Source organism: Balearica regulorum, chromosome 1 (assembly GCF_011004875.1).
Source record: "Balearica regulorum gibbericeps isolate bBalReg1 chromosome 1, bBalReg1.pri, whole genome shotgun sequence".
In the NCBI taxonomy this organism is placed as follows: Eukaryota; Metazoa; Chordata; class Aves; order Gruiformes; family Gruidae; genus Balearica; species Balearica regulorum.
This window is the reverse complement of record NC_046184.1, coordinates 187,748,119-187,761,254: the sequence shown is the minus strand read 5'-3', so window position 1 is coordinate 187,761,254 and position 13,136 is coordinate 187,748,119. Positions and strand designations below refer to the sequence as shown.

At 42.4% G+C, this 13,136-nt stretch overlaps 1 protein-coding gene across 1 annotated transcript; it reads left to right on the top strand.

The window, feature by feature from the left end:
• The first annotated feature begins 3,051 nt into the window (after positions 1-3,051).
• On the top strand, positions 3,052-12,096 carry MED4 (mediator complex subunit 4). Its single transcript, XM_075741839.1, has 8 exons — positions 3,052-3,206; positions 5,501-5,567; positions 5,932-6,102; positions 6,466-6,523; positions 7,526-7,612; positions 8,384-8,515; positions 11,336-11,552; positions 11,690-12,096. The coding sequence occupies exons 1-7, from the start codon at positions 3,118-3,120 to the stop codon at positions 11,506-11,508; spliced, it is 777 nt and encodes a 258-aa protein (XP_075597954.1). The 5' UTR covers positions 3,052-3,117; the 3' UTR covers positions 11,509-11,552; positions 11,690-12,096.
• The last annotated feature ends 1,040 nt before the right edge of the window (positions 12,097-13,136 follow it).

The following is a 13,136-nucleotide window of genomic DNA, read 5'->3' as shown; positions in this document are numbered from 1 at the left end:
GGGTAATGGCTTTAAACTAAAAGAGGGTAGATTTAGATTAGATACTAGGAAAAAATTCCTCACTGTGAGAGTGGCGAGGCACTGGCACAGGTTGCCCAGAGAGGTTGTGGATGCCCCATCCCTGGAAGTGTTCAAGGCCAGGTTGGATGGGGCTTTGGGCAACGTGGTCTAGTGGAGGGCGTCCCTGCCCATGGCAGGGGGGATGGAACTGGGTGATCTTTGAGGTCCCCTCTGACCCAAACTATTCTATGATTCTGTGATTCTGTTAGATCAGTTCAGCTGCACATGGATCAGGAATCCATTTGCTCCAGGGATCATCACTTAAAGGCCGATTCTGGAAGAGAGGAGACTCAACTGAACAGGATAAAATAAGCTATTTTTGCTTGTGTTAATAGGTTCTTAATAGTACATTCAGTATGCCACTGAAAAGACAATCTGAAATGAAAGAGCTCTGAAATGTCTAATAGTCTCACTGTGGATGGAAAGATACACTCATGGCCACGCAAGCTAAAATGTTCTCAGACTACTGAAAAAATCGGGAACAACGCTTAGTTATTCAGGAGGGGCATGAGCTTTAAAGAAGTAGATCTGGCTTAAAACCAACACAACTATGACAAAAGTTTACTCAGGGGAAAGAAGGCCAAAAGCACTGAAGAACTGAGGAACCAACACTGGGGAAACAGAGGCTCTGTTGTTTTGTATGGACAAGTGTTTCAGAAGTCTATTCAGCAAATTATCCACTTAATCTTAAAGCAATGGGCCCATGGGGCAAGTTTGGGGCACGAGCCCATTTCACCCAGCCTTTCCCTTTGTCCTGCAGGAGACGACCCCTCTGACATAGCCTGAATGACTTTCTGTGTCCTGGCACAGGCAGGCATTCCTTGATGCCTCTGGTCTCGCCCTGTCCTCCCACATAGAGGCAGGAGCATGAGTCTCTGCCTACGGACCTGCACTTCCCAGCCACTGCTGCATCCCCAAGGCAAGCAGGGAGGAAGAACTGGGCAGTAGAAAGCAGCTGGATGTCCATGTTGGTTGGAACAGGGGCAGCAGTTTGAGAAGCGGGGAGAGAAAGGCGGCTGCTCCAGTGAAAGACTCGTGGTATTGGCTTGCTTGGGTGGGAGAAGTACTGCTGTCAAAAGGAAGGCGGGGAACAGGCTCCTGGACGCAAGGAAAGGAAAAGATCAGCCTACGGGAACCTCCTGGAACTGAAATTCACTCTTTGGCCTGTCAGATTTGGGTGTCCTATTAACACCACAAGCTTTTAGCTCTAGTGAAACTAGTATTATGGCCTTGAAATACATCACAAGTACTTCAGGTCTAAATAATTCAGATGTCAAAATGAATGTGAGGAAGAAAATGATTTAGCAGAAGGATTGCTTTGTTTTCGAAGATACTATTTCTTTCTGGTTATGCACGCATACAGATGCTCTAACAAATCAGTGAACTGGATGCACAACTAGACAGCATCACTGATTACATCTTTTCCTGAATGAAATCAGGGAAATACTGGGGGGCAGGGAGGAGCAAGTAGAAGTTATTTAAAGGGCAGAACTATGTGATGAGATTTTATCTGCTATGTTAGTTCAAAGAGAATTCCCAAACTATCTACAATGAGAATGTTGAGGATTGTTGTATATTGTAAATGAATTTTAAATAACTCCCGTTGGCAGAGTTATCTTCTTCTTAGGATTGCCAAATCTCATTGCTTTATCACAAATCTCATAATGCTGAATCAGTTATTTAAACCACAACTTAAAGAATCATTGATCAATGAATTTTGCACCTTTTATTTTTTTTTTTTACTAAGTGTAAATTTCTCAGGGACATACTTATTGTGGAAGGTAAAAAGAGTAAATACCAGAAGAATCAGGGATGTTATCATTCATCTAGTGCTTTCTCTAATCAGGAGAGAAGAGAATCGCTGTTTGCTGGCAGGTTTTGCAGCTGCCTGCTGACAGCAGAAGGAGGCGGGGTCTGGGGATGGCCTGATCTTTTGTGGAAGCGCTTGCCCCGGTTATAAACCCTGGCCCCAGATTAGCTTTCACTCTGTGCTCCCTCATTTGCCCTCCACTCTGGCTTCTCTCACATTCACATTGCTGAAAGTTTCATGAATATAAAAAATTCCACTGGCTTCACTGTGACCCCACCCAGAGGCCTGTTTACAGCACCAGCCCATATACAGCAACATTTAAAAAAACCCAACAACAGTCTTTTTTAATTATAGCTTGACTGCTGGCAGGATCGTGGGCTGGATTTGCATTTGTTACCTGCCCCGATCATCGTGTACAGACAGATCTCTGTAATGGATGCAGAGCTGCCTTTAGCTTCCATGGGTAGATGTTCTGCACAAGCAGCACCGGCAGGTCAGGCAGGTCACTGCCAGGCCCTGTCACTTACAGGACAGACAGTCACAGTAAACGGAGCTCTTGGCTCTGATTTAAAGCTCGGGGTTTTGTTACATCAGTATCAGCCGCTTTCTTCTGCCATTAATAAAGCAACATTTCTGCCTCCATCTGATAAAAATCACCTAAGGGATTTTTTGACATCAGGACCCTCATACACTGAGTTTCAAAAGTTAAGACGCAATTCAGCCACAAGCCCTTTCTTTGCAGTTTGTTTTCTGTGTCCTTAGCGTACATCTGAATCTCATTTAGAGGCTCTTCTGTGGAAATCCGGGGACTGGAAATGCGTTGAGAAAAGCCCCAAGCGCATATCCTTGTGTAACGACCCAGCTCCAGGAGAGGGCGTTTACAAACATGCCTCTGGCCTCGCCAAGGCAGATGTGACCTCCTTTACCCCTCACACCCACGGCTCTCCACGACTAGCACCGCTCACTTCCCTCTGCCGACCAGCCCTTCCTCCCCCGCCCCTGCCTGCCCCCTCCCGCCGCGCCTCACGGGAGCCGTTACCCCTCAGCCCCTTCCCGCCCCCCCGCGCGCACCGCACGGAGGAGGGGCAGCAACGGCCTTCCCGCTTCCCGGGCCGCCCTGCGCATGCGCTCGCAGCGGGGCGGCTGCAAGTCGCGCTTCCGCCGCCGGAGGCGCTGCCGGCCGGGCGCGTGAGCCTGACGCCGCCGGCGGGAAGTGGTTCTCGTTCGGGTCCGCGTCCGAAATCGTGATGGCGGCGGCGATCGGGGGAGGTGGGGAGCGGAGCAGCACCCGGGACCGGCTCCTGGCGGCGCTGGAGGATCTCGAGCTCTTGGCCAGGTACCGCGCTCTGCTCCCCCCTCCCCGGTGACCGAATGGGACAGCCCCAGGCGGCGGCGGGGCGCCGGCGGTGGAGTGCTCGGCGCTGTACGTGCGCGGAGCCTCTGGTGGGGGCGGCGAGAGGAGCGGGTGTCCCCGGGGTTGGGCCACGCTGACCCCTCACTGGGCTGCGAGGCCGGAGCAGGGCCCGGCCCGGGTACAGGCGTTTTCCGGCTCTCCTGCCGTGCCGGAGGGGGGTTGGTGCTGCGCCGGGGGGCTCGGTCCGGCCCTGCGCTCTGCCCCACGGCTCGTACCCGGGTAGGAAAGCACCGGCGGTGCTTTATTTCCTATTTTCAGAGCAGAAGCAGAGCTTCCTTATTCTTTCCACTTGCTTTTCTTTCTGGGTTTGCACCTGCATTTCCTGTGAGATGCACCCCACCCCCCCACACCCCATTGTAAGCTTTTTGTTATTCACTAAAACTCATGCTTAAGTCAGCAATTTGTAGATGCTGTGGTGTGACTTAAGCCGTTCTGGTCATTGCCTTTATTAGTGCTAAACTTACTCAGAGTAGGCTGCAGAGCTCATCTTTGGGAGTGATGCAAATACTCAGTCCATATTTTTGAGGCTGGACAGGTAACCCTTGTCCAAGTTGTCCACCATGTTGTGGAGGCACAACTGGCAGTGCAGTTAAACTGGTTCCTAATTATTTTCCTCCTCTCGAGGAGAACAGAAGCTTAGGAAAACTTTTTCAGACCCATACTATCTATGTGGCTGGCTCACTGTATGATTATCACTGATAGGACAAGGAAAATATATTGGTCAGTTGCTCTTGTTTATGGTTAGGTTTTATTTTCAGTTATAGATTTTATTGTGACATATAGGTTGCTGGAGAACATGTGTTTTTTGGGGAAAAAAAAACACAAAAAAACTTGCTCTTTATCTAAACTCTTTTTTTTTTTTTAAATCCTGGCACTAATATTCTACCATAATTAATGCAGAGCAACCCTCAACAGTGTTTAGTGAACCTTCCTGTTGATCAGCAAGTGTTGCAGCACTGTGGAGCTAGGTCTTTCATAGTCATGATGCTGGTTTGGCAGTAGGGGCAAGAATTAAGCAGCATATCTAATCTGTAGCCCTTGTATAGTTTTGAATCTGCATCTGTGTATCGTCTCGCTAACACAACCCTCCATGACATCAACCTTGATGGTGGTAGTTGACCTACTTACAACAGATTTTATTTGCTACTGCTCAGTGTTGGTCAGGTATAATAAAGCTTTAGTAATAATGACAAGAATCTTTATTCTCTATTTGGTTGAAATTATCGTAGTGTTCAGGAGTGACCAAGAGACATAGACCAAGATGCTATTTAGAGCTTTACTGGTGAGGGGCTTTTTCAGACATTTTGAAAAGTACCTGTTTTCATTTTAAGGTTCTGGCCTCGCTCCTGTATTAGTTGTACGTCCCATTTGAGCTGCTTTCACTGGTCCAAGCAAAGAATCAGTGCTGTTCCAAGGGCAGTATCTTCAAATAGACAGTTACGCATGCATAACATTGAATCCATAGCCTTAGAAGCCAAATAAGTTTACTGAATTTATAGAAAATGCCTTTTTGCATTGTGGTCTTGTTTAGCGAGTCCCCCCTGAGGTTCTTGATGGCTTTTCAGAATGGTGGCAAAGTAGGTGGGTACCTGGAAGTATGATCAAGAGGTTTGTTTGAGAAGCACTTCTAACCTAGCACCAGAATATTGTTAGGTTTTTTGTATTTGTGTGCATGTTTGATATACAACTAATATACCATTGTGGAAATACTTGTTGTAAAAAGTAGTTTCACTACAAACTTTTTAGGTGTTTGAAAGTGTAGGCTTAATTGCTCTAAATCCAAGTGTGAAACTTCCTCTGTTGAGGAAAAAATGGAGAAGTAGAGAAAATAGAGGACAACTTTCATGCCCTCTTGCAACAAACCAAGGCAGTAGAAATAGGATATGAATGTGTTTCATTGTGCTGTTTCTTCTCTCAGCTTCTGCTTATGTCTTGTGTAGTTTGGCAGGATCTTAGCACATTTTATGAGTACAAATGCACATGAGCACTTTATGAGCTCAAAGTATATAGAGAAAACACACTCCAATCACGAGACTATTCACAGAATTACTCTTAGCTGAGAAATCCCTGCCAACACTGTACTATAAAACTATAAAACACTCAAGTCCATGAATACTTTTGTAATGATATCAGTACTCTGACAATTTTGGGATGACTTGATGCGATTTACAAATAACACCCTAGAAAATTGCACAAACGAAGAGTTTTTCTTTCAGGGAACTAATTGAAATTTTGGCAATTTCAAGAAACCAGAAGCTTCCACAACCTGGAGAGGAGAGTCAGGTAGGCTGACTTTCTAAACTATATTTCTCTGGGTAAGCACAATGCTTTGCTTCTAATTTTTTTCATTTTTTTTTCCCTCTCTTTTTTTCTTTCTTTTTCCCTTTGTCCTTGCCTATACTCAGGCTAGTGGTGATCATGAGGTTTTGGCCCCACTACAAAGGCATTCTTGGTCCTCCTGTTGCTGTTTGTTGGTTTGTTGAATGTTTCATAGGCTGTTTGTGCAAACAGAGGAAGAAATTTTGTTTCATTATTCATGCAAACAGAAATACTCCTATAGATGTCAGTTGCTGCTCTTTGCAGCAGGATTGAGGGTGTGTTGTTACTCTTGCTAAATTAAAAGTTCTACAAAACTCTTGTTCAATAGATCCTGGAACTGCTGATTCAGAGGGATGGAGAGTTTCAAGAGCTAATGAAGTTGGCAGTTGATCAGGGGAAAATTCATCATGAAATGCAGCTTTTAGAAAAGGTAGTAGAAAAGCGGGATAATGATATTCAGCAGCTGCAGAAACAGCTTAAAGAAGCAGAACACATACTGGTAAGTTTATAATACTTTTGAGCATCTACTTGTGGAAAAGGTTGTTCTGGAGAAAGTGATGTTGTGTTAGTTTGAGAAGATTTAAATATTTAAAACTTCATAAAAGCTTAGTGATTTGGTTTTTGTTTTTTCCCAGTCATTGAATACTGTTTAGTTATGGTATTCAGTTTTGTTTTATAATGCTAATTTTCTTCCAAACCTACTTTACTTCTGTATATTTTGGAAATGTTCACTGAATAGTTTCTTTCTTAAAATGCAATTAAAGGCAAGGGTTTATTCACAGAGCTGACTTTATGTAGAAGTTTACAAATTAAAGATTTATTGAAGGTTTGGTTTAGTTTGTTTGTTGTTTTTTACAACTAGGCAACAGCTGTTTATCAAGCAAAGGAAAAGCTGAAATCAATTGAAAAGGCAAGAAAAGGTGAGTATCCATGATTGTACATAAATGCAGTTGTAAAGAAGTTGCTAATGAGCTCAAGTTAGGGTTATCTTTTTTTTTTTTAATTCTACCATCATGGATTTTGGATGCTTTATGTGTAAACAAATTTCCATTTCATTATGAACTTACAACCATGTAAGTTGTATGAACTTACAACCATGTATTTCCTCAGAATAAAGGCAGGAATGAATTATGGCAAACATATCCAAATATTAAAACTTAAATTCAAGTATTTCAACACTCTGCTTACTCGGATAATACTATATCTGATTACCTAAGCGGCTCACCAAAGGCAAATTGCCTCAGTAGGTCGACTGAGGAAAGGGAGAGAATGTTTGTGTTCATGGGCATTGTAAAACAACATTGTATTTGAAAGACTGACTAGCTGGTGATAGGGGTTTGTATTTGAAGCCGTTCCTCCTACTCTGTGGCACTTACGAAGCTAAGCTCACATTTTTGTGTGTTGGGAGGTATTTTCTTGGGTTTTTTTTTTTTTTAAAGTGTCTTTTATAATTTCATTATACCTCTTCCATATTAAAAAAAAAAAGGAATTTCATAAAACTTCTATTACTTGTAATACAGGCACATATTTAGAAGGGCTGCTATACGTGTTCTCTACAATTACTAAACAAACAAAAAAAAATCTTCACTACGGAAAATTCCATAATAAAGCAAGTACTGAAGTTTTCTTGTAAATTGTGCTTGTCAAGTACAGTGATTAAGAGATTAGCTTGTGTTTTTCACAAGATTAAAGAACTGTTGACGTTGGAGGTGTATTGAACTCGTGGCTGTAAAATCAGTTCACTGCAAAGCTCATCCTTGCACAGTCTAAGAATCCTCTAAGCAGTCATTGCATTTGAAGCATGCTTTTAATGTTTGACAAAATGACATTCCCAATCTTTTCAATGTTAGTGTCCAATATTCTGAAATAATTGAATGATACAGTCTCTTGAAAGTATAGTAACTCTTTGTCCCTTCTTCTAGGTGCTATTTCCTCTGAAGAAATAATTAAATATGCCCATAGGATCAGTGCTAGCAATGCTGTTTGTGCCCCTCTGACGTGGGTACCAGGTAACTCATCATGTTTATGACAATAGTTTTTTTTTTTATAATAAAGCATGGTCAGTATCTGGTCTTGTAATGCTTTTATATAGTAACACTGGGGTTTAGTAGAGTAACATTGTTTTCAGCTGTTACATCTAATATTTTCAACAAAAATGGATACCCAAAGTCCTGTAGACTTTATATATGTCTTCAAGAGGCTATGAAACTGCATGCTTCCCTTAACTGACTGGCCTCCTCTGCTTGCTCTCTCTTTTTTTTTTTTTTTTTTTTTTTTTTAAACTCCAAATGTTGGCCCCAATTATAAGTTAGAACCGAGTATGTTAAAGGCTTTTCTATGTGCTTGGTTGTGTTCCCTCCTGCCCCTTAAAATTTTCTTCACAGGGGATGTTAGTCATCAGTGGAGTCAGAAGCAGGGCTTTCATTATGTCAGGTTTCAATTTTGGGAACTATCCTCCTTGTCCAAAATGTGAATGTGTTTTTTCCAATTCCTATCCTTGCTGTTTTGCTGTGAAGTAGCAGGGAGAGTAAAGATATCATCTGATCATGTTTTTTTGTTTTGTTTTTTAAATGTGCTTTTTCTGCCAAATTTGAATGAACAAAGAAAGTCTAAGTGAAAGACACAGACTTGGATTTTTACAAAACAGCTGTGATGCTCATTGCTGATCCAAACAATCACAGTGTGGGCTTTTTTTTGCAAGGAAACTGGGCACTGAAGAAAAAGTTAATGGCTGCAAGACAATTGTTAAATATTTAAAAACATTTGTTATTTTTTTAAAGGGGACCCACGTAGGCCGTATCCTACAGATCTGGAAATGAGGAGCGGTCTTTTGGGTCAGATGAACAATCCGTCCACCAATGGAGTTAATGGACACTTACCAGGGGATGCACTTGCAGCGGGCAGACTGCCAGGTGAGATAAACTGTTTTGCTTTTCTTTGTTCCTTGTACAGTCATAGCAATTATACATTTGCAAAGGCAAATCAGTTAAAATAATGAAAACGATGGCTGACGTTGTTCCCTAGCAGTGAAGATCTAGTAAATAAAGTTAACAATTAGAATTTGCATAATTTCATTTCATGCTAAATCATACTGCAAGCACTGCGACTAAGTCAATATAAACAAAACTCAGTTACCCTTAGAATCACTTATTTTAAATTGTTGTAAATAAAGTGATATCAAACCATATTGAAAAGAAGCCTTTTCAAAGCAAACTTTTCTTAGCAGTGATGACAAAGTATGGAATTGTGAAAGCTGTATTCAGAAAAAAAGAGGTTTAGTGTCATCCCCTACCTTTTTTTTAAGTCTACACTCTATATAGCAAGACTGCTTAGTTGTGGATTGAAAAGACATTGCAAAGGACAGCTGGTGAAGTAGTATCTTGAGTGTAGGAATCCTACTTTAATCCCTTAATTGCTCAGTGAAATGGGCACTTCCAGTAATGTTAGTGGGATTCATGCTAAAATGGAATTTAGCTGTAAAATACAGTAACTGAATCAAGACTTTAGTGGTTCTGTACCCATGCATCATTAATCTACGATGGTTAGACTAAATTGTGGAAAAAATCTTAGTTTGGATTCATAGGAGATCTGTAACAGTTCTTACCTGTCTTTTAAGCCTCTTGCAGGTGTTACGGAAAGCTTGTCTTCAAAAATGATACTGAATATATTTAAAACCCCCTGTATTGTGAGAAATAGCAAACTTTGATTTTTGTGTTTCCAATCATCTGTCTAATCCTATTGTCACCTCTTAGGAAGTGACTTAAAGTTCTGCATCATCTCGCTTTCTAAACCTCTGGCCTTGGATAAAATGGGTCAGTGAGCTGTATAGAAGTGGACCCTCACATCTGTCCATAGCGACCAACCAGGGGAATGCTGAGGATGAATCCATGTATCTTTTCTTTTGAAGTATGGTCAGAGGAGATGTTTTGGTTGTGTTTTGCTCTTGGAGTTTGAGCATGTATTCGCCTAAGTTTTGGTAGAGCCCGTTGTGGTTGCCTCCTCTGCCTTAGGGGCTGCAGAATTGCTCCTTTACTTTTGAGTGCTGTCTCTAAGAACTGAAAGCACACTTTTTAGGATTTTTCCTTGAGAAGCTGGAAAATGTGGGATTTCAACTCCTCAAGTAAAGTTGTTAACTGAATCTGAGTCCCCTATGTCAGGGGAAGTCCTCTAATTACTAAACTGTTGGGTAAAAGGGAAACATCAAAACTTCATTTAAGAGAAAGTAGAGGCTGCCCCAGCATTTTGTGTCCGGATCCTGAATCTGTTAGTGTGTGGAGGCATGTCCTGAGAATGCTAATTACGGGATCTAGTCCTTTTAGAGACTTCTGCAGAGAGATGTCCAATTACTGAGTCTGCAAGCCAGCCCCTGGCCTGCTTGGTACCCTCAAAACTTTGAGGCTGCTTAGCATACACATTCAGCCTGGTTTAATAATGAACTGGTTCCAGCATCGAAGCATGGCCACAAAATGTAAAACACTGGCTTATGTTCTCAGCTGGTTCAAATAAAGTTGGTTACCTTCACCACAGCTGGGATGAGACCACCTGGTCCTATTGTTGGTCTTCCTAAAGCAGGCAGAGAACCGGCATAAAGGCTGCATTACGTTCTTGCATCTGTACAGCTAGGTAATGCATCAGGTATGACTGTGGCTGTAGTTCTGTGTGGAATCTCGGGTGTCTGCAGACTTAAAGATCAGAAGCTATGTGTGTGGAGTTTGTGTGCTTCTGAGTCAGCACCTGAGTGAGAGTAAGTCTACCATAGCTGACTCCCTGCTTAGACAGTGCCCTCTTTCAGTACTCGGAGTCCCACACTGGGGGGCTTTTGTTCACTTCTGACTCTGCCTAATTATTTTTAATTCTCGCTATAAGCGGGAGATAGCTGGTTTCTTCTCTGGGATAGACTTAGCTACAGTGCCCGGTAATGAGTGGAGAAGAAGAGCACAGCAGTAGGAGCATAAATTAAAAGGAAGGGAGCAGAAGTGGCATATAGATGTGTACTGCAGCTTTGAAACGAGAGCCATTTGGGGTAAGGAAGGGAGGGAGTGGGAAGTGTGGGGGGTGGGTAGGTTGGTAGGGAGTGTAGGGTGAGATGGCTTTGGAAATAGGAGGAGAAGAGAAGAAACAGTGAGAGCTGAGAGAAGTCAGAGGCAACTGAGGCTGGCCTGGCTGAGGCGCAGTGGGGCATTCCCACCTCTAAGTATCTCTGTGGCCCTGGTTTTGTAGTAGGACACTCTTCTCCATTGCACTTGGTGCACCATATTTGCTGTTGGAAAAATCATAACCAAGGTGTTTGAGCCAAATTTGGATAAAAGCTTTCACTCTGAATTTCTATGGTCTACCTTAAGGGTTGGGGTGGTTTTTTTTGATCTAATGTTTTCATCTATTTTTGCATACTGACAGAGGGTGACCATTTTCATTACTGTCAGTGGTTGTGAATGTTAAGTCAGTTCAAACTGTGCTTTGAAGATGAAAAGCTCTGTGTGAATATATACTGTTTTGAAGTAAAGTGACGAGATCAAGAGCCACCTACATAAATAGAGTAGGCTTTTACAGTGATAGAATGGCTCCATCATGAGATGTTTTCCAGCTGTTACTGGAGGGTTTCATCTGTCCAAAATTCAGGCAGGATTTTAAGATTTGCTTTAATTTTAAATTGGAGTTCTGGTTGAGCTGTCTTGTTAACTTTGTCAATATACAAAACTGATAGTTTGATTGATTATGCCCCTTTTTTCCAGATGTGCTCGCTCCTCAGTATCCTTGGCAGTCAAGTGATATGTCAATGAACATGCTACCTCCTAATCACAGTAATGATTTCATGTTGGAGCCTCCAGGACACAATAAAGAGAACGAAGATGATGTAGAAGTTATGTCAACAGACTCCTCAAGCAGCAGCAGTGACTCAGACTAGGTACAAAGGGACAGTATCCCTAGTAGACCTTTCCTGTGGTGAAGGTAGGTTGGATGCTGTTCATCACAAACAGCAATACCCTTTTGTTACGCTGGCAGCCCTGTGTAGGGAGAAGACAACAGCTGACTCAGAAATAGGATGACTAATTTATAACCATGGACTTTAGAATTTTTTCCATTAGATGTTCAAGTAAAATGACTGGGAGCTTTCTGTTGGAGGAGAGATGCCACATTTCCAGTGATTATGTGAATGTGTATGTTTGCAAGAGATATGTGTGTGTATATATATTTACTATACATTAGATGACAAAAGTTCCTGGGAAAAAAGGTGTAAGGGGAATCTCCTTGTATGTTTGTTAGTAACTTTACTCTTTTGATGATAGCCTTTTCTATGGCACAGAAATGAGGCATTAAATTTGTAATTTTAATATCTTGTTTTGTTACTGCCTAAATCTGTTCTTGATCATCTCGTGTGTGCCGAGAACAAAAATATGGCAATAAGGTGTGTGTAAAAAAACAAAAGTTTGTAATTATTGTAATATATAACGAATGATTTGTCATAAATAAACTCAGTTTTGATGTAACCTTACGTTTCGTTTTGCAAACTTAAATCTTAGATGAGTTATTGTGTAACTTCAATGCTCAGCATATTTTATCCCAGTATGTGGCTGAATTCTGATTGAGTTTCAGAAGTTTGTACTCCATTTTCCCCTTGGCAAAATGCCAAGTCAGTATTAGAAGCAGCTGAGCAGTCAGGAACTGAAAGTCTGTCCTTTCCAGCTTAGCTTTGTGAGGTGCACACATCACTGGGTAGACCCTGATGCAGTGGTGTAGAGCACCCATTTGAAAGGCTTCACCAATACCGTGGTTAAGCATCCTGGGACCCTGGAGATGAGATGCTTGCGGCATGCTGCAGGTTTAGCTCCTTTCACTTCAAAGTGCTCACAGATTCTTTATTCTTGTCCCCCATAACTTTTTCAGTTCTCTGAACCTGCTAATTTGTTTATTTCAGCAGTTGCATTTTGCATTGGGTCTGGCTGGAGTGGAGTTAATTTTCCCCACAGCAGCCCTCACAGCGCTGTGCTGTGTGTTGGTGGCCAGCAAGGTGTTGGTAACACCCCGGTGGTGTGGCTACTGCTGAGCAGGGCTGGCACAGCACCAAGGCTGTCTCCAAACGTCCCCCCTCACCAGTAGGCTGGGGGTGGGCAAGATCCTGGGAAGGGACACAGCCAGGACCCCAGCTGACCAAAGGGATATTCCATACCATGCAATGCCTCAGCAATAAAAGCTAAGAGAAAGGAGGAGGAAGGGGAGGCATTCGTTATTTACAATGTTTTTGCTTCTGGAGCAACTATGTGTACTGAAGCCCTGCTTCTCGGGAAGTGGCCGAACATCGCCTGCTGATGGTAAGTAGACAATAATCTTTTGTTTTCCTTTGCTTCTGCGTATGATCTTTCCTTTTGCTTTATTAAACTGTCTTTATCTTGACCCACAAGTTTTTTTCCATCTTACTTTCTCTTTCCCTGTCTAGCTCAGGAGACGAGTGATAGAGCAGCTTGGTGGGCACCTGGTGTCCAGCTAAGGTCAACCCAGCACACGTTTCCTTCCTCAGCTTCAATGTTATTTCAT

Excerpts from the sequence above, each read along its gene's own strand:
- MED4 (XM_075741839.1), top strand. The coding sequence starts at position 3,118 with ATGGCGGCGGCGATCGGGGGAGGTGGGGAGCGGAGCAGCACCCGGGAC. Across the intron at positions 6,103-6,465 it reads AAGAAGCAGAACACATACTG|GCAACAGCTGTTTATCAAGC; the intron begins GTAAGTTTATAA and ends TTTTACAACTAG. Across the intron at positions 8,516-11,335 it reads TGCAGCGGGCAGACTGCCAG|ATGTGCTCGCTCCTCAGTAT; the intron begins GTGAGATAAACT and ends CCTTTTTTCCAG.